The sequence below is a fragment of the Nanorana parkeri genome, unplaced genomic scaffold (genome assembly GCF_000935625.1).
Source record: "Nanorana parkeri isolate BGI_ZX_2015 unplaced genomic scaffold, ASM93562v1 scaffold470, whole genome shotgun sequence".
NCBI lineage: Eukaryota > Metazoa > Chordata > Amphibia > Anura > Dicroglossidae > Nanorana > Nanorana parkeri.
The window spans coordinates 228,206-250,120 of NW_017306738.1; the positions used below are offsets into that span (position 1 = coordinate 228,206).

At 43.4% G+C, this 21,915-nt stretch overlaps 1 protein-coding gene across 1 annotated transcript in view; it reads left to right on the top strand.

The window, feature by feature from the left end:
- The window catches only part of ATAT1 (alpha tubulin acetyltransferase 1), a 38,966-nt gene that overhangs the window by 11,325 nt on the left and 5,726 nt on the right, over positions 1-21,915 (top strand). The window contains exons 7-9 of the mRNA XM_018560658.1: positions 60-105; positions 7,021-7,092; positions 10,097-10,307. Coding sequence (XP_018416160.1) covers positions 60-105; positions 7,021-7,092; positions 10,097-10,307 — 329 coding nt within the window. The remainder of the gene's footprint in view (positions 1-59; positions 106-7,020; positions 7,093-10,096; positions 10,308-21,915) is intronic.

A 21,915-nucleotide genomic window follows, 5' to 3' on the forward strand; every position in this document is an offset into this window, starting at 1 on the left:
ATAATAAATAACTGAAGAGATGCTTGTGATGTAATTTTTTCTTTTTTTCCCCTCTTCAGGTTAATAATTTTGTTATTTTTGAAGGCTTCTTCAGAGATCGGAAAGGTAAATATATGATATATATTATTATATATATATGTCCTTTTAACATTAGTTATTAGTGGCATCACACTGCAGAATCAATCAGTGCCAGCCACATATCTGAATATGCTTTCTGCGGAAGGGAAGAATCACAGCTCAAACTAGCTGATTCTCCCCTTAGTAATTGTGCTCAGCCACTGTTGTCAGTGATCTTGCTTTTCTCTACTGCAATTAAAAAATTTGGTTTCATCTGCGGCCCACCCCAGCCTGCTGACTGGACAATGAAGCAGCTGTAGCATACTGAAAAGTCACCCGTGTCTCCTGTAAGCATGTTCATGTTCACTGTGGTTGTCCGACAGCACTGTAGATAGCAGTAGAGCCTGAATGGCTCAGAGTGCTGATGCTCTCTCTACCAGACTAAAAGGCTATTATGCAGAAGGCTTATATAAAGAAATATTCAGTTACTTTTCCTAGTTGTACTTAAAATACATTTATTGTTTTTTTGTTTTTTTTAATGATTACATAACTAGAATGAATGGTGCTTTATTTATACCTTGCTGTATTTCAGCTTTACACATGTCAATATCTATATACGAGTGCCCTAAAACCCTTCTTTTAGATAGATCAGCCTGTATATGTATATTTAATGCCATGTAATACAGTTAATCAATATGAGATACATTATCAGCTGTTAAATGGTCCCAAGAAGCGGGAAAGCTTTTAAGTCCTATAGCCACTGCACCCGTCCTTGGAAAAAAAACACCAGCTGCCTCTACAGTTACCTATTACCCATAACAGTGAATAGAGACCTTTCCCTAATAATAATGCTTAACAATATTTAATAAATTCTCTCCTCTTAGAAGTGTGAGACATTTGATAAATCTCATGTTGAATCAATGGGTCACTTCCGGCCCGAATGACCCATTTTTTTATGACTCTTCGATCCATGCAGCTGATGTTACTTTACACACAGAGATGGAGGATCATCCTGCTAATCGGACAGTAAGACAATATGCCGACCCCCTCCCCCCTCCCAATACCCAATTTTGTATGTATTCACCTAAACTCTACTCCTACAGCTGTTCCTCTTTCTCTACCAAGCACTGTGTTCCCATTACCCTTGATAACCCTCCAGCCCCAATAATCTGTCAGGGTACTTTTAAAAGTTTACCTGCAGTTACACTGCTGTTATTACGGTTATAATAATTTTTTTTTATTATTATTATTTTTTTATAGAGGTGGGAGATGGCTATATTGGTTGTCAAGAAGCCTTCCATTTGACCACTCGTCATTTTGGGTTAATAGGCCCACCTTTTGAGCTAATGTAGAAGGTATCCAAGGCATATGCTGCTGTTTGATTGGTTGATCTGTGGCACAGACCCATCAGGCTTATTACAACTGAATTAGGGACTGCCACATTTTTGGTGATCAATTCATTGCCTCAACATGTCTTATCTATGGTGGTGGCTGCTTGTCAGGCAGCAGAGCCCTGGAGAACCAACCAAACATAAAACAGCAGCATCAACAAATGAAATGTCCTCCAACAACTAAAGTAAGGGCTTTTCAGGGTTTGCTGGTGGATTAACGTAGTGAACGTAATCCAGTTACAAAGTTGAAACTAAGCTAGTGATGATAAAAAGCATAAGCAGAGGTTTCCTTTTGTATAAACTGTATTTCAGGAGGATAGATGGTTCTAGAGTTATAGGCAGCTGAAATGACATACAAATCTTATCTTTTCCTGAAAGTTGAGCTTGGCCCTACTCCATTCCTGCCCTCCTTCCTGTCAGTGTGATGAGTGGTCTCTTACATATAAGGAGGATTGGGAGGTTAGAGTTACGGGGCTCGTCTCAACTATAATTGAAAAATTGAGATGTAGATACAACTTCATACTAGGGATGCACCAATACCCATACTAGTATTGGTGCATACTAATACTCGAGGGGGAATACAATTGTGCTAGATGTGAGCGAGTTGTCTGTTTATCTTTCCCGATACCAGAACTCCCGGTCAGAGGAACATTTCCTCGGACCGGCAGTGCTGTGGGGGAACATAGAGCCGGTTTCCTGGACAATCAGGAAGCCGGATGGCGAGTAATGACCCGCCTCCCGGTTTCCTGATTGGCCGAACAGCCGGCTCGATGCTGATTGGCTGGGAAGCCAGCTTTCAGGCCAATCGCGAAGCTGGGTGGCGGGTCATTACCCACCGCCCGGCTTCCTAGTTGGCCGGGAAGCCGGCTCGATACTGATTGTGATTGGCTGGAAAACCGCCTTCCCAGCCAATCGAGCCGGCCAAATAACATGGAGCCGGCTACTGGGCAATCAGGAAGCTGGGCAGCATGTTATTACATTGCCCGGGAAGCTGGCTCCATGTCAGCGGAAGCATCGGTATCGGCAGGTACCAAAAGCAAAATATCGATACTCGTACTCAATATTGAAAAACTGGTATAGTTGCATCCCTACATCATACCTATGTAAGGAAGTATGGGGGCTGCTAGTATTGATCTCACCTTCTGAAAATACTAGATCTATGTCTATGATGCTGATCCAAAGGTCTCATTATGCATTATGCTTTGACTTTTTTGATCTACATGTGTGTTAGGGATCATTGTCTCAGAAAACACTCTAGCCAGTGACTGCCAGGAAACTAGTATTTTCAGAAGATCCACTTCCTTATCAGTACATGTTTTCATTTAGCTGCTTATATCTCCTGACTGTTTGACTAATGTCCTCCTGTGACCCGAAACTCGGCATATATCAGGCTATTGTCGCTATATGCTGACAGCGCTGCAGCCGGGAATGATCCTGACAATACTGCCGAGAGCCACCCAGTTGCCTGATTGACTGCTGGCTCTGCCTATCTAGAGGCAGAACCAGCTGTGTCCGCCCCCTCCCCCATCTGTCCCACCAGTCAGCACTGGAGGAATAGACAATTGGAAAAGTGTGTGATTTGGATGACAACATACAGCAATCGGGCGGCAGGAGCAGAGCTTTGTCACTCTATAACAGGAATCACAGCAATCACAGTAGTCAACCTTGGCCTTCTTCTCACAACACCTCCATCTGTTGATCACATCTATCTGACTTTAAAAGTTCCTCTTTGCCTGTCTCTCTTGCCTTTCCTCATGTCACAGGCCTCTTTGTCTTCTTAGATCAGTATGTTCAAATCCCTAATCCTGCCTTTTCAGATCAGTAACTTAAAGTTCACCTTTGTATTGTTGTGTGTGTGCACTGCAAAGGTTGCACATTGTTTCCCCAAGGCTTAATAGTTGTATACCCTTCTACTTCATGGCAGCAGCTGACTTTGCAGACAGTCCATTCTCAGCGCTCAAAAACAGGTAGTGTATATACAAACAGTAGAGTTTGTAGAGTCTCTTACACCACCTCAATCCCAGCATGGTTCTTCATTTTCCAACAAAATGTAACAAGAAATTAGATCTAGAATTCAACTTTCCAAAAAGGAAACCTTTCCCAGCTAGCGTGACAAAACAATACGCTGCCTAGCTTTTAGGGTTAAAAACGGATTTAAAGTGACATTAAACCCTCAGATTTTTTAACATAAAACAATACTGTAATGTGCGCCTTACTGTAATCCATGGTAGTTTGCCTTCTCTTTGCTGCTCTTCCTTGTTTTATGTAAAAGAATCTGAGGGTTTAATGTCACTTTAAGTTGCACAACTTTTGCAAAATATGTGGCATCCGCACTACTCGCAAAAGCAAACATTTTCCAAAAAGTGGTCATTTTGGGGGTGTTTGTACTGTCCTAAAATTTTTATTTGATATGAGATTGAGATCTCCCTCTGACCGGCAGTGCCGAGGGAGGTAAGAAGACTGCTTTCTTTCCAATCATGACGTGCCGCCAGGCTTCCTGATTGGCTACGAAGCCGGCTTCACTTGTTGCTAGGCAGCCTGGCTTCCTGACCACTCAGCGGGCCGAGTCATGACGTGCCGCCCTGCTTCCTGATTTGTCAGTAAGCTAGGCTGACTAGGAACAAGTGAAGTCTGCTTCCTGATTGGTCAGGAAGTCAGGCTGCCTACCAACAAGTGAAGAAGGCTTCCTAGGAAATCGGGAAGCCGGACGGCAACTTATGACCCGTCGCCCGGCTTCCTGATTGGTCAGGAAAGCCAGGCAGCCTCTGCAAGTGAAGCCAGGGTTCTTTCGGTATTGGTACTCGGTTTAGGCGAGTACTGAAAAAACAATACCGGTACTCGTACTCCTAAACCGAAATTGGTTCTCAAACTTGACACACTTTAACGCAGCTCAACAGACATGGTGTGAACGAGCCCCTGTAACGTGTTCCTCTAACCTCTAGTGATCCACCTAATCTTCTACCTTCCCCAGCAATCTTTTCCAGTGTTGCCTCCACAGGATAAGGATGATGACCACCAATAAGGGCAGGATTATGGAATAGAGGTGGTGTCCTTGTCCTCCTTAGCAAATGACTGGCTTATCTGGTTAACGCTGACTACTTTTAGTGGGGGGAGATGTACAAAAAGATATAATAGAGAGAAGAAAAGTGAAGGTGTTTCCCATATCAAATGGATGGATTTTAACTGTAATTTTTCTACAGAGCTGGCGGCTTAGATTAACGTATCGAAGGCCAAAAGATTGTTTATTTTTTATTTTTGGAGAGAATAGTTCAAACCCCTGTCAATCGTTTTGAACATCTGTGTCCTACTGGAGCAGATTCCCCTTTATGTTCTGTTGTGTAAGAGATAGAGATCTTTTTGAGATATCCAGCGAAGCAATGGAATACAGCCATTGCCACTTCTAACTTGTCACCTCATTGAGGATAAGGTAAACATGATAAAGAGTCCCCAGCACTCCAACAGGGTTATTCATAAAAGGGTGAAGAGTTTGGAGAAGTCAGGAGAAGTGGGACAACATAGCTGAACTGGAAAGTGAGTTGAATTGGATAATTTTCCCAAATCAGCTTTGTTGTCCTAGATTGTTCCCTTCTCCTACCTTCTCCAAACCCTTCACCCTTTTGTGAATAACCCTGCAAGTTTTCCTTAAGCAAAGTTCTTTTGTCACTCTGTTTTTGCCTGATGAAGGAACCAGATGGTTTCCGAAGCTAGGCATGGTGATGTAAATCTATGCATGGAGTAAAATAATTATGCTTAGGGAACACTTTGAGTGTTTGACTCTTTATCATCTTTACCTGAGTTTGGTGCCACCATCTCCTGTCATTGCAGCACACCCACCATTGGAAGTTGGGGCTTACTCGGTCAGGAGTACGGTGGGATCCTCATATGACTCTATTCATTGTGGATAAGGGTCCTTTTGAAATGTTCCTTTTTTTTTTAATCAAATGCTCGAGCAAAACAGTTTTTTTTGTCAGAGATCAGAAAAGTTATAACATTTGTAGTGGCACATACAGTTGCTATCCCTATTTGGACCACTCTATAGCGTTTTGAATTTGTGTATGAATTTACATTCCCATTCCAGCCTCTCCTTTAGTGACTTTAAGTTCCCCATGAGTACCTTCTTGAGATCATTTCTGTCCTCTGCTGCAGAAGCGGATGGCTACAGGAACATCTGTTTTGTCATTTTTCTTTGTGAATCTTTGAAGGTTCATTCCTTGGCAAAGGAGACGTTCACAATAAGCTGTCTTAGATTGGCTGGTTGTTGATGGGTGGTTTAGAGGACTTTTTACAGAAGAAGTTGGAATTCTTCTGCAGGCTTTTTTTTTTTTTTTAGAACTTCAATGTATGGGTTGTATGTGATTACCACCAGTGGGAATCAATTTTCCTTCTTTCGTTCATTTGTAAAATTCATAAAAAGACTAATTCAGGGGGTGTTAATGCTTTCTTGATCTGTGTGTTGATCTGTCACAAAAATATAAAATTAATAATGATATGGTTTTACGTGACTTGCATAATTGTCAGTCAAACTATTACGACACTTAAAAATGGTCTGGAAAGGAAGGGGGTGTAACATTCAGGTATTGAGGCGGTTAACCTAGGGAACCCATAGTGCCCCAAATATCTGCATGGGCATTCTACGTTGATACCTGAGTAACTGATAACATTATTCCATTCCGGGACCATGGGAGATTTTCACAGTTAAAAGAGAACTATGGGGTAAGTATATTTTCCCATAGTTCTCTTTAGGGTCACGGGAGGACATACACTAACCTCCTCTCGTGACCCAAAGCTCAGTATATCGCGAGCCATTGCTTGTGATTTACTGAGAGTGCCACAGCCAGGACAGATCCCGACAATACTGTCCACCCAGCTGTGTGAGTGACAGCGGGCTCTGCTAATATAGAGGCCGAGCTGTGTCCGCCCCCTCCCATGTTAATTCCTACACTCAGCGCTGGAGGGGAGGAGGAGGAATCCCTGCGGGCAGCGGTGACTGACAGTCAGCACTCACTGCAGGGAGACGATCGGAAAGTGAACGGATCGGCTACATGTTTCTGCTCACTTCCCAATCTATAGCGCTGACCTGTGACAGCTTCTTTGTCACAGGTCGACTCTAACTATGAAGATGAGTGGAAATCACTCACCTCATAGTCCTCCTTTTAACCTCTGATTATGCATTTGTTCAGTGTAAAGTTGTGACAGGTTTACTTTAAACAATATATTTACCGAGGGATCATAAAATTGGGATAAGCATTGTACGACCAAGACGTCATTGAATCCATCGTAATTTAATCAAGGGGGTCCCAATTCTCTGTGAACATCCACCCTCTTCTGATCCAGGGTCATACACAGAATCCTTTTACCTTCCTGAAAACTGATTCCCTTGCCCCTATCTAGGACCCCATAGCATGTTGGGGGAAGTAGTTGTTTGTCCAGAAAAATAGTATTTTTAGAGGAATGCTTAACCTAGTATTAGTTCCAGGGTTTTGGTTAAATACCCGAATCGGCAGTACTTCAGCGGATGAACCCGATTTAAAGTCTCACAGTATTACATTGTTCTTCTTTTTTTTTTTTACAGCTCCAGTGAGAAAGTTACCCCCCAAGCGACTAGAGGGAGAGATCAAACCGTATTCGCTGTCTGACAGAGAATGTAAGAACTGGTAAACTCTGATGGGTTATAAGGGAAGAAACACTCGTAGATCAGGAGGGAGCTGTGGGAAAATATTCAAATCTGGTGACTGCTAAATAAAAGGAAGGACACTTAATACTGTAGCTGGTTGATGCGCAGATAGTGGGGGGCTGAATGTATCTCAGGAGGCTGGTAACCAATGCAGTACATTAGCTTTCAGTACCAGGAGATGGGCTCTGGTAGTTTTTGGGAAGATCTCCCAATACAGGGAGCAATGTCCTACCCGAAGCCCCCCCCCCCCCTCACACCAACTCTCCTGTATCCAAACACTGATGCTTTATGTAACCCTAATCCTCCCTTGTGTGAACTAGGGTGTGGAGGTGCTTACAGACCCATCTGGAGCTTTTTTTTGCTTTTCTGTGTCTCCACTGGGAGAAAGAAAGTGATAAAGGATTTTACAGTTATCACCAAGATGGCAATAGAGGGATCATTTTCTAGTTGGGACACTTGTCCAGATAACTGTCTAAGAGGGGATTTCTTCTCATTTTGGATATATTTTCTCTTGCTTGTTATTGTGGCACTGGATTTCTGTGGCATTGGTACCTACGACAGGAAACAAGAGAAAATCTCCCCAGTGGAAAAAAACATGGGGTTCAACCATCTATCCAAAACAAAAACATTTTTCATAAGCCCTTCTCCTGCACCAGGGTGCTCTGGGCCGAATACTAACCCTTCCTGTGACTAGATATCCACCCTAGAATCTACTATTTCATGCTAATACACGTACAGATTACTGCTCATGCCTATTGTACGCACCCTTGCCATTAGAAAAACAAAAGGGCAGCCACTGCTAGCTATTTTCTGAGACTGCTCATTGCCTGGCTGTGTCAAGGTTCAATAACTCTGAGTCACAGACCCAGAACAAGCATGCAGCATATGAAGGTTAGAATGTATGATCTCTATGCTTATATATGTAAAAAATAAGTCAAGGCAACTGGATTTGCTGTATTTTTCTTTGACGACGTTTCACTGGACATCTGACCAGCTTTCTCAATTCAGAATGGCTTGTAGAAAAATTATCTGGGAATAAATGTGGTGAATGTTGCTCCAATCCACAATCTGTTAATCACAACCAAGTGTTGACTGCATTTGCATAATTGGAGCTAGGAGGTGTTAATAACCTGCCCAGAGTTAAAACACCATTGTATGTGGCAGACAATAGATGTCTCGCACCCCCCCCACCTCTATTCAAGCTTGGCGTCTCCATTTTTACATAAATGTCCTCTTTCACACCTCTTATAAACCAGTCCTCCTTCCTGTCTAGGATGCGTACTTGACTGTCTTCAAAGGAGTGACCTTTTTTCTTTAGCTGTAGGTATACTGCTGAATCCTGACCAGAGGGTTTGGCTCTTCTATACCGTGGCCAAGGCCAAGACGAAGGAATTCAAACACCACGGGGAAGCTTTTAAAACTTGTGGGTATCCAGACTGGGCTTTTGTCAAAACGGAAAGAAGAGGAAAGAATGCCAAGAGTACCAGTGAGGGTTTTATGTGGATTGGAGCAACATTCACCATATTTATTCCCTGATCATTTTTGTACAAGTCATTCTGAATTGAGAAAGCCGGTTGGATGACCAGTGAACCGTCTTCCAGAAAAATACAGCAAGTCCAGTTGCTTTGACCTTTTTTTTACAGATCTACCATGACCTGGATGAATGAGAACCTTCACAGACATATCTATATGCTTGTTCCCAGATATGACTCAGAAAGTATTGAAGCCAATGCAATTGTCATTTTCATAGGGAAAGTCAGCAATTGCAGCCTTCTTATTTCTTTCATGAGGAGCTTCCTATTGGCTCCTATTGTGCACTGCTTGCCTATTGAATTCTTAAGTGAAGTGTACGTCTGGGCAAAATCATAAAACACATTCAGTAAATCTCTGTAATACATGCACATTTCCCATGTTTTGACTCTGTAAAAAGAGCTCCAAGTAAAGAAAAATAATCTCTCAGATCTCTCAGAAATCTAGTATACTCCTAACTTCCTGTTTAGCCTGACAACACAATGCCTCAGCTGCACTGAAATCCCAAGCAGTGTCATCAGCCCTGCCCTGTTCCCCCTGGACTTCAGAGCACCTCCTCCTCTCCTAATTTCCATCGCCTCTTGATTACATTCTCTGCATTCCCTCTTCTCCCATACAAGCTGTCTGTGTTTTTTCTCCCCTTCTGCTGCTTATTGAATCAATTAGATTGCTTGCTTGTGTAAAAAAAAAAATGAAACGCCTGCTATTCATTCCTGTAGGAACTACTTCACAGCATGTTATAGCAGCAGAGGAGGAAAACAGCAGGCATCCTGTGTGGGAAGGAAAGTAATATAGAGAATGTAAATAAGGAGGGGTTGAGGAGAAGGGGAGTTATTTTGTAGTCCAGCAGGGGAGAACTGAGCAGGGCTGAAGCACTGCTTGGGATTTCAGTGCAGCGGAGACACTGTGTTGTCATCCTAAACAGGAAGTTAGAAGTTCAATGGATTTCTGGCAGATCAGCAAGTATTTTTCTGTACTTGTAGCATTTGTAAAGGTAAAACATGAGGGAATATGTGCAAAATGTACATATTTGCATGGACATACACTTTAATTTAGGAAGACAAAGAAGACTGCCCCTTAGAAGCTTGCATAGTGTGCCGGTGTCCAAGAAGAGCGGGTGCAGGCAGGATGGAGCTCATCCATGCTCCCCATAGAAAGCTTAATCACAAAGACCGACAGCACATTAACGTCTCAGTATTTTCATAAAACTTTATTCTTCCGGATATGGACACTTGAAGTCCAGTGTGCATATGTGGAAAAAAAAAGTTTGATGAAACTGCTGACATCATCATTGCCGGTCTTCATAATTCATACTTTTTTTTTTTTCTTCTTCTGAGAAAACGAGTAGAGAGAAAGTGTCCTAATATAGAAAGAAAGTGTCATAATAGGTGCTGCAAATAAGTTTGTTCTCTCTCACATTAGTGTGCTTTCCTTTCAATTTCAGTTCTGAAACACGAGGAAGGCCTCCCTTGGCCTTTAAACCAGGCACAGTCAGCCCTTAACCGTGCTGGCAGTCTCGGTTCTTCTCCAACACGTGCCCGACCACCACCCAGAGAAGATGATTTTGTGAAGTCCCTAAGAGTCTGCAGACCTCACTCACTGCACAGGGCAGCCAATGGGGAACAGGAAGATTCTTCCCAGAGGAGACGGACCAGGTATGAGAAGGTTTCTGAAATCTCTATGGTACATTATAGAATAGTTGAACTCCTTTGTGAAAACTGAACAACCGAAAAACAATAGTTTTGCTTCTTGCCGCCACAAACTACAACGGATTTCACTGAGGAGATCTGTGATATTTCGGAATGCTTGTAGACGGGAAGCTTAGTAACTGTATACAGTCAGGTAGCATAAAATCCTTTGTTAAATAAAAAGGGAATAAAGTATTTAAAGCTGGGGGAAAAAAAGCTTAATTATCAGTGCCACCCCCCTCCCTGCACTGCTAGGGATCAATGCTTGTTAAGTCTGGGGGTAGAGGAATTGGGTTTAATACCTTATTCCTTCCTCCACACTATGTGACTGGTCCCCTGAAGCCTCTTCTCTAAGGGGCTCCAGCCAACGGTTGCACGCTAACATCAGATTCAAAGCAAGACCAATAGCCCTGTATTGTACATGAGGATGTCAAGGCACGCCCGGAGCATTGGAGAGAAGAGGAGAGTGCCGGGCATGGAATAAGGTAAGTATTACCCCTTATTCTCTAGTGCCTTGGTTCTCAACTGGTGGGTTGCGACCCCATGTTCAGTGGGTTGTCGTGTGCCTTCCACTATGCTAGGTGAGAGACTCCTCAGCTCCTCCTGTCAGTTCTCTCGCCAAGCAGCCATTCAAAATCTGCTGCCTGGTGCCGAGTGTCAGCTTGAGGTTGGATGGGCTGGGGCTATGACCGTAAGGGAGCTCCATCCACACGTACCACTCCCTTGCGTGCCCTGTAGAGGTGCCTGGACCGGAGGGATGTCATATTCTGGCTCCTGGCACGTCTACGTCTGGAAGGCATGTGGCAACCCACTGAACACAGGGTCGCTACCCACTTTTGGGTCACGACACCGTGCAGGAGGATGATGTGGGCCAGGCGCCTGCGCAGTCCATATCACCAGCGGGGAGAGGAAGAGAGACTTAGTGAAAGTCAATGCACGCAACCGTGAGCGTGCACGCCGGAGAGACTCCGTGGGACACAGAAGGCAGAAGAGTCTACGCTGGATCAAAGACCGGCACCAGTGCTGGAGGGACAGCTGGAAACAAGTGGAAGGAAGAAGATGATCACATCAAGAGGCATCACACAAGGTAAGTATTAAAAGCAGAATTAGAATGGGGAAAAGAAAAACGTGACTTTATTGTCACTTTGACCTAAAATCCCCCCAACCCACGCCTCCAGCTCTATTGCCCCCTCCAGCTTCTTACATACCTCCTTAGTAGAGCCACTTCCTGCAGCACTGTTTAAGGTACCTTGAGCAGGAATCCTCTTTAATGCTGCCCGCCTTTGCACACTCATAGACTTAAATGGGGCTGCCCTAGGGTGCAGTTCCAGTGTTTGGAACAGCCACACACGAATCTATGAATGTTCATATGCGGATGGCTTTGAAGAAAATTCCTGATCGAGGTGAAGTAAACTCTGCTGCAGCAAGTGGCTCTACTACAGAGGGTGGGGTTGTGTGTCTTTTTTTTTTTTGTCCATTCCATTTTCATTTGTTCCATCATGCTTCTGGGATAACGTCCCACTAGAAAGAAGGGATTCTCATTGGTCAGTGCGGTCCAGCATGTCAACCAATCACCACTCCCAAGCATTAAGATGCTACAGGGCTGTGTAGTGAAGTTTTGAAGCATGCTGCTTGTTACACCGGCTGACATGAGCGACTGTCATCTAAGCAACCAAGTGCAGCGAGGACCTGGGGGGTGAACAGTTTTTCCAAACGGTGAAATAACCCTTTAGAATAAAAGTAAGTAACGTTCAGAACAGCAATTTCGTGCACACGTCACTTAACTATGCAATATGAAATATTATTTTAATTAAGCTTTAGAGATAGGCAGGCTTCCTGTTTTCTGTTGTTCTATCTCCTGTAACTGATATTTCTCACTACAGCTATTCTTAATATACTTTTTTTTCTGTCTTCTTGTTCCTCCTTTTTCCCTCTCTGTGTTTTTAATGATCCTGCCAGTTCCCTCACCCGCCGTCAGAGCATTCACCATTAACCTGACCTTTTTTAAGCGCCTCTCTCTTGCATCGCAGCTGTATTTAATCCTCCATCATTGTTCTAACAAACCTGCACAATACAAAGGACTGTGTATCAAATCAGTTTCCTTTTTTTTAGGAAACAAGTGACCATTCCACCCACTGAATGCCTCTACTTATGTATCGTCCGATTTGATCACATTGAGTTTCTTTTTATGCATTTATTTATTTCCTACCGTTCGAATTTAATAAATAAAAGGGAACATAAAGCAAACAATTAAAGGTGAGTGAATCGCATTGGATCACTCAAACCCTCCTTGACTCGTGGCAGTCATATGATAGGAGTCTTGTGGCAGCAGGTGCTGTGCTGTGAGAAAGGCTGAAACTCATCTTTGGAATGGAAGATAAAGAAACTGGTCAGCAGTCCAGAAGATGACTCTGGATTACACAGTGGAAAGACTGATGCTGAAAAATTTGCAATACTGTTGTATGATACAGTAGATCAAGTCTATGCAAATAATTGTATTGGGAAACCTGCAACCCTGGCGAGCAGGGTCCTCACAATTTTGCTTGGCCTTTTTACTATCCATGTGGTTGGAAGTGGATAGACAAAAGCTGGAGTTGTATGGTATTGGCTCACAAGTTATAATGATCATCTGAAATGCATGTAACAGTGAATTTGTAGGTGAATAGAGTATTGTTTTTGCTTTAAAAGCTGAACTCCAAGCAAATCTAGAAACGTGAACAATTGAATCCAGTTATGTACAGTAGGTTTTGAAGAAAACAGGGCATGCATTTTTACTTGGATCTGCCTCTGTCCTGATACACTATATTGCCAAATGTTTGTGTACATCACACATACTTACACTATATGATCAAAAGTATGTGGACATCCTGAAAGGTTTTTGAGTTCAGATGTTCAGTAGAGAGTACTGTTAATACTACAGTATACAAAGACATTTTAGGGAATTGTACGCTTCCGACTTTAAGGCAACAGTTTGGGGAATGCTCTTCTAGCATGACTGTGCCCCTTTGTACAAAGTTAGCTGCTTAAAGTCTTGGCTTGATGAGTTTGGTGTAGAGGAACTCTAGTGTCCCTCCTATAATCCTGATCTCAACCCCAAGGAACACTTTTGGGATGATTTTGAACACTGACAGTGAGCCAGATCCTCTTGTCTATAAACAGAAATGTCCCAGCACACCATATAGTAATCGGGACCTTTGATGCTTGAAATAGCAGTGGTGCTTGCAGTGATGTCATGGATGGCGCAGTGGAAATCCAGAGATGATAGCAATGAAGATTACCAGCACTCACAAGATGGAATAAATCCCAACGTTCTTTTTATTGTAGAACAATGTCAAACGTATAATATAGCCAACGTTTTGGATCAGTGCAGGGTCCCTTCATCAGGGCAAACATAGTGACGGAATTCACTATGTTTGCCCTGATGAAGGGACCCCTTGCGGTTCCGAAACGTTGGCTATATTATACATGTGACGTTGTTCTACAATAAAAAGAACGTTGGGATTTATTTCATCTTGCGAGTGCTGGTGATCTTCATTGCCATCAGGTCCTCTTGTCTGACATCAGCAACTGACTTCAGAAATGCTCCTATGGCTGAAGATCACCCAGGTACTCTCCAAAAGCTTATGGAAAGCCTTTCCAGAAAAGTGGAGTGTTATAGCTGCAGAGAAAGGATGAGGGGGGGGGGTCATTTCCATGTTAATGTCCATTGGATGTCCAGCAGTTTCATATAGGCGTAATGTTTAGGTGCCCACAAACTTTCATACATGTAGTGGATCAACCTCCTGTTATTCCTTGCACAGGAACACTCAGACTAGTAGAGGGACAGCACTCTGAGCCAATCTGAGCTTTATTGATCTTTATACTGCACTTGGAAGATGCTTATAGGAGGAAAGAGTGATGACATCAGCTATGTGCTTGTTCTCCTTCGTTGTCCATGAACAGACTTGTGGAAGGATGGTGACCAAACATGTACTGCTCTACTGCAGTAGAGAACATTGAAGTCACTGTTGTGTGGTAGGGGTGCTTGGATCCGAAGAGTGGCCGAACACAATTGGAACTCATTTGGTGGGTAAAATCATGTACTGTATATGAATTACAATTGGGCATGTAGCTGTTTGCTTGGAGTTCAGTGTTAACATGAGATATTTCCACAGAGGTGCAGGGCTCAGTGGAGAAGTCTCTGATGCTGGGAAAGATCAAAGGCAAAACAGGATGACAGAGGGAAGGATAGATGGTACTTCTGAGGCAGTATAGCTACTGAGGGACCAACCTAGCGTGCCAAAGTACCCAAAGTCTCAAATTGTTGGACTGTGCTAAGTGAATAGATGACAAACACAACCTATCATTCATGTATATAATTCCAGAGTTGAGTGATCCAATGCAAACACCAACTTGATTTACTCATCCTTGCATACAGTACTTGGCCACAGTTGTAAATTGGTGGGTGGTCATTCAGACACAAGGGTTCTTTAATGTCTTCTGTGTATTACAGCAGCCAGATCCAAGCGGTGGAGTCTCTAATGATGAATGTTTTGAGGATAAGGCTGTTGTCAGTCCATGGAGCTATTACTTGTTACTGGGGGAGTAAAAGTATTTCCTTCTTATAAAAGAAGCTGTTTACCCGTCATCACTTCCATCCCAAAACAAGGGGCTTATGTCTCATTTAAGGATGTTAGGTGAAGACATGTAGGGGTAAATTTATCAAAATTGGAGCAGACAGATTCTGGAGCAGCTGTGAATAATAACCAATCAGCTTCTGTCTTTAGTCTGTTCAGTTAAGCTTTGAAAATGAAAAATAGCAACCGATTGGTTGCCATGGGCAACTGGTCCAGATTTGGTCTGCTCCGTCTTTGATAAATTCCCGTTGCAGACTATTTTTAATTCCTATTATAACAGACACATAGACAGCCGAAACCGTGAATTCCTTTTGTCTCTTTGCACAATACTCCTACCTTACATTTTTTCATGATATATATTTATATCATTGGAGAGGAAATGAACCAGTGCTAGTCATTATCTATGCATTTCTTCTGTTTCAAAGTGTCCAAATCCAATAACAACATGTAATATATTGCAGTTTACCAGTCCTTTGATGGTGGCTGCGTTTAGTTTTTAATTTGCAGGCTTTTATTTTCATCTGGTAATTCTGCCAATAACACACTTCCTGTCCCTTCATGTCTACACTTTTCTTCTTCACTGTATCTATGGAGGCAGCCATAGTTGTTGCACAGGCTGGACTTCAAACCTGTCTGCCTTTGTTCATCACCATGACATGGTGGATTGATGGGACTGGTAGATTATAAAATCAAGATAACTTTCTTTGTGCTTTCTTTTCATTTTACAGGAAGTGACGAGGACGCAGCATTTCTGGCAAGAGCAGCGGGTATTTTCTGTGCTTGCTGCAAATGTTCTTAGCCTGAAAATGGAAGGCGATTGCAGCTGCACATCTAATGACTGCTAAGCTGCAGTATATTTTATTTTTGTTTTTAAGCTCAGATATGCATTATGCTTAGTTTAGATACTAACGTATGAGCTTATATGTAAAGAGAAAGACAGGAAGTAGGCAAAAGAAATAGTTGGCTTAAAGGAGAAGTATGAGGTGAGTGATTTCCACTCACCTCATAGTTCTAGCCGACCTGTGACAATGAGACTGTCACAGGTCGGCTCAGTAGATCGGGAGGTGAGCGAACACATACCAGGTTCGCTCACCTCTCGATCCTGTCACGGCTCTCTGCTGTGACAGGGGAGGGGCTGGATTCCCCTCTCCGATCTGCCAGCGCTGACTGGCGGAACGGATGGGGGAGGGGGCGGGTACAGCTGGCTCTGCCTCTAAATAGGCAGAGCCAGCTGTCATTCACGCAGCTGGGCGGATCCCGTCATCTACGTCGGGATCCGCTCCGGCTGCGGCGTCTCAGTATACCGCAAGCTGTAGCTTGCGGTATACTGAGCTTAGGGTAACGGGAGGACGCTAGTTTGTGTCCTCCCGTTACCCTAAGGAGAACTATGGGGAAAAGCCCTGACCCCATAGTTCTCCTTTAAGGTGCCCATACACTGGCAGAAATTCACACAGTGTATGGGGCAGTAAATTTACCCTTACAATGCCTCACACACACTGTATGGTTATATGCTACTTGAGTAGGGGGGAATAAGTACAAATACTTGTCCTATTCCTCAGTTCCCTGACAGCCGGTGCTCCCCTCCGTTGTCCCACTTTGCGCAATGTGGGCAGAGATCTCACCATAAGATATTTGACATTTCAGCTTCTACTGAGGACTGTGTCAGTATTAGGGGGACAAACACTTTTTAAATAGTTTAACTGCATAATATCAACCTCCTTTTATTGCAAATATCTTCCTTGTGCTTGTGAAATCAAACTCCCATTTAATTTTAACACTGCAATTCCTGTTACTCTTTAATCCAGTCTGTTGACTTGTAGCCGCACCAGCATCTGCCAGCACAACAAGGGCTTTGATGTCTATAAAAAGCTATTTCACCACCAGGGACAAGTAATAGCTCGAAGATCTTTGTCCTCGTATGAATGTGTTTTTACCCATTTTTATACTGTAATCCAAGTAGTAATCCTACATGTTTGAGATGGTAAACTTGCACATTTTAACTGAACAGGAGAGGTGTTTTAAAGTGTACCTGTCACACAATATGCAGGAAGTTGCATTGAGGGAATCTGTAGCTAGTTCTTAGGAACATTCTCTTCCACCTACTTCACGTAGACTCCCTGAGTCGCCATCCAGCAGCCATTCATTGTGGCACAATGCAGCCAGTGATGGCACTGGCAGGGTGAAACCATTAAACACGCATGTGTCTTGGTTTGCAAGACTTGATGGGGCCCAAGTTGTAGTTTTATCCACACCCATCCACTTTAATGCATGGATGGTTTGCCAACTTTCCATAGCAAACACATTCAGATTCTTCATTCCTTATATCGACCAATTGTTGACCACCATACTAAAAATGATAGCTTGTTTGGCAGTGTAGGGAACAGACAAAAATACTCCTATCCGCTCTGTGCTTTTGCAGCACCTGTCCAAATGTGTTGATGCCAGAAAGGAAGGACACTGCTGGCAAAGAGTAGAGATGGCCGGTTACAGCTTACCCCCTCCCCACCCCCACCCCTCCCCCCCATCTGCCCATTAGTACCTGTATTTGAACAGAAACATTATTTTTCTATCGTTCATTGAAGGACACAGCGAAGATCTGTAAATTGTAACCACTGGGTTATACTACCACCTGCAGGAGGTCCTAGCTAGGTACAAAACACAAAGACAGCCTAGAGGCGGCCCCTGCTGGTGGCCCCCCATTTGCTAACACAGCCTCTGGGTTTTTTTCCTAGCATCAAGGAATTAGGACCTTAGAGTACGTGCTGGATTCTTTTATCCTTTTTTCTTTCCTTTATGTTTCTCAACTTTGCAAGGTGGCCACTTGGTGTTCCGTTCATACTTTTGGGATTTTTATAAGGTTGATGTTCTTGTGTCTTCGGATGCTAGTTTTTGGCATAAGGTCTTACAGGGAGCGGTGTGATCCCTGACCTTAGCCTTGTTTTGCATCTGATGGTTTTCTTTGCCCGACCACTGTGGTCACTGCTTTTCAATGCACCAGTGGTTAAGGTCTACAGATCTTCGCTGAGTCCTTGAAACAGAAGAGAAAATTAACTTCTTTGTACTCACTGTAAAATCTTTTTCTCTGTGTCCAATGAAGGACAAGGCACCCGCTGAAGGACAATGGCCCTTGACCATTTGTTTTGTTGAACTTAACTGCTTACCAGGGGCATCCCGATGCATGGGGTCACCCAGAGCGGGTCCTGGGTGCCACTCTGCAGTGACGCCATTGCGCATGACGACATCACACGCGGTTACCTGCCGGCAGCCATCTTGGTGATGGATGCCGGCAGAGAGAGGAGGGGACATTCACCCGGTGGGATAAGGTAGGCGGTTGGGTTCTCTCTTGAGCAACTGTTGGACTCTTGGTTTACGACCAAGTGCCTAGCTTTTCAGAAGAGGTGACACCAAAATGACCTTCAGACATTTTGGTGTCACCCCTCCAATGGTGTCATCTGGGTGCAGGCCACACCCCCTAGTGACACCACTGCTGCTTACTGCTAACTAATGCTGTGTTAGCAAACGTGGGAGTTGGCCTCCAGCGGGGCCACCTCTAGGCTGTCTTTGTGTTTTGCATGTAGCGTCCTACTCCAGCAGGAACCAGTATAGCCCAGTGCTTACGATCTACAGATCTTCACTGTGTCCTTCAATGAACGCAGAGAAAAGTATTTTACGTTGAGTTAAAAAAACAAACAAATTTAAGATGAACAATAAGCAGATTAAGGAAAATGTCTGTTGAAATGTATTTGCAATTGGCAACGCACATTTTTGGCCATTTTTCTCCCAAAGAAAGTATAGTTAAAAACAGATATCTCCTCCTTTCAAAGAATGACTACACTTACAGGACTGCACTGCGTTCATTGTACGTGACAGGTATGACTTTAAGGGGTGTATTTATATAAAACAAAAACTGCAGAGCCATTTGTCCTGTGAACCTGAATGTGTATTCTTTCTGTATAAATGGGGCAAAATCAAAGGTTAGTCGCATATTTCTTTTCCAATTCCTTCATTACAGTGAATCCAAAAAATACTGTACAATGGCTACTAGATGGAGCTGAGGAACGTCGGACATAAATACTTTTTTGAAATAATGAGTGTGCAGCGCTGTAGGTGTTTTATGTGTTACACATCTATTAACGTGCTAAAATCCCTACAATGGGTAAAGTGTAATCCCTTTTTCAGGGATATATAAATATGAAAAAATTGTGTTTAAACAAATAAAAATACAAACAATATTAGGTGATCCTAGTGTCTTCACATAGCAATATCCTTAATTATTAAAAGGAAACAAGTGCCTCATAAAATCCGCTGTGTAGCTATATAACAGCCAACTTAATCAAATCCTATACAATAGTCAGTGATAATTCATCAAAATAAAGTTCAATTGTGATGATAATGTGGAAAATCCAAAGTTAAAAAAAATGAAGCCCAGACAGAAATATTTCAACACCACTGTGCAAGTGTCCACGAATCCCCCTCTGGGGTGCGCACTCACCCCACTGTTTGGGGAAAATACAGTGTAGATGATTCTATGCGTCCACATTCAAGGTATTCTATCGGCAGTATCCCGTCACTTGAGCATTTGTGGGATCATAAAAGAAAAACTCGGGGTTGACCTGCAACCCCCTGAGGACGTCGACTGTGACGAAACGCGTCGGGGCGGGCCTATTCCATGTGATACCACGATCAGGAAGTACATGCTTGGCAGACGCTGGATTTGGTGCTGTGTTTGACCGGCCGGTTTTTGCTGTTTTAAACTGTGAGTTTTCTATGTTTTTTTAAATAAACGTGTATACTTGCCACACCATGAGGAGTTTTTCTTTTATGATCCCACAAATGCTTGAGTGACGGGATACTGCCGGATAGAATACCTTGAATGTGGACGCATAGAATCATCTACACTGTCTATTTTCCACAAACAGTGGGGTGAGTGCGCACCCCAGAGGGGGATTCGTGGACACTTGCACAGTGGTGTTGAAATATTTCTGTCTGGGCTTCATTTTTTTTTCTTTTTTTTCTACTTTGGATTTTCCACATTATCATCACAATTGAACTTTATTTTGATGAACTTTATTTTGATGAATTATCACTGACTATTGTATAGGATTTGATTAAGTTGGCTGTTATATAGCTACACAGCGGATTTTATGAGGCACTTGTTTCCTTTTAATAATTAAGGATATTGCTATGTGAAGACACTAGGATCACCTAATATTGTTTGTATTTTTATTTGTTTAAACACAATTTTTTCATATTTATATATCCCTGAAAAAGGGATTACACTTTACCCATTGTAGGGATTTTAGCACGGTAATAGATGTGTAACACATAAAACACCTACAGCGCTGCACACTCATTATTTCATTGTCGTTAAAAACTATAGCGCAGCAGCTTTAACACTTAACCCTTCCATAAGCGCAGATTTCACATTTTTCACTCATAAATACTTCTTTCCTATGGTCCTCATCGCCATCTAGTGGCCACAATGCAGTATTTTCCTGATATTACATTCAATCTGGAAAAGAAAGAAAATATTCTAATAACATTAGTTTTTGCCCCATTCACACAAAACTAGTGTATATGGCAGTTTCACAAGATGACTGGCTCTGCAGATTTGATGGAAATACACCCCTATAATCCAGTTTTTAGAGGGGAGGGGGAAAGGTTGTTCACTGATGAATTTAATAAAGATGCAGAATGTTGAATTGTTTTTCGTATTGGTCAGTGATTTTGACGTTGGTATCGTAATTCCATTATTAGCGGTTAGTCCATTCTCATCACCTTTCCACAATTCTCGAGGGTTGCCCTAAAGGCTGAGGAAACGGCTTGTCACATCGCTGCTTCAGTGTGAAGAAATCCGGAGACCTTTAGAGGCCAACTGCTGCCAAATAATTTTGGGTTTTTTAGTAAGGCTGCACCGATACTAGTATTGATATCGGTGCCGATACCGAGTATTTGGGCGAGTACTCGTACTCGCCCAAAAGCTCCGATGCCTAGCCCGATACTTCCTGTATCAGGAAGCCGGGCAGCGCATCATTACACGCTGCCCGGTTTCCTGATTGGCTGGAAAGCGGCTTCATGCTCTCTCGTCACTTGTGACGAGAGAGCATGGAGCCTACTTCCCGGCCAATCAGGAAGCCGGGTGCCGTGTAATGACGCAGCGCCCGGCATTCTTATTGGCCGGGAAGCCGGCTTCATGCTCCCTCGTCATCTCATGACGAGGAAGCATGGAGCCGGCCTCCCGGCCAATCAGAAAGCATGGCGCCGCATCATTACACGGCGCCCGGCTTCCATGATTGGCCAGCAAAACGGCTCCTGCTGGGTACCTGCGGAAAGGCCGCTCCTGGCAAGAGAGGCCCCCGGGGGTGACAGGCTGGACATGCTGAGGTGAGAGACAGACTTTCTTGTTAATCGGGAAGCCGGGTGACGAGTCTTTACACGTTGCCCGGCTTCCCGGCTAATCAGGAAGCCAGGTGGCGAGTCATTACACGCCACCTGGCTTCCTGAATGGGACTTCCGGTACCCGGTAATTGGTATTGGCGAGTACCGAAAAGAGTTAGTTTTTTCTGCTGTTGCAGATTTCCTTTAATTTGCTATCCTGACATCAATGTTGTTATTTAAATATACTCAATTATAACCACAAAAGTTATAAAAAATCCTCATTGTGTACAACAAAAACCCAGTTATTACATTGTTAAAGCAGCAGTGATGCCATCAATTCGCTGTACATAGCCGATGCAGGGAGCAGAGTTGTGGGAGGGGCCCAGCAGCTCCACCCCCTACAGTCTCCTGCAGAAAACTACAGAAGGGGGCGGATACAAGACCAGTCACCCTGCACAAGAAGAGAGAGCAGCAGCGACCGGTCTGTGTTACAGGAAGCTCAAGGTCTCACACTGGATTACTGCACAGATCTAGAGGAAATATATAAAGCTCACCAAGGGGTTGATTCATTAAAGTTCCTA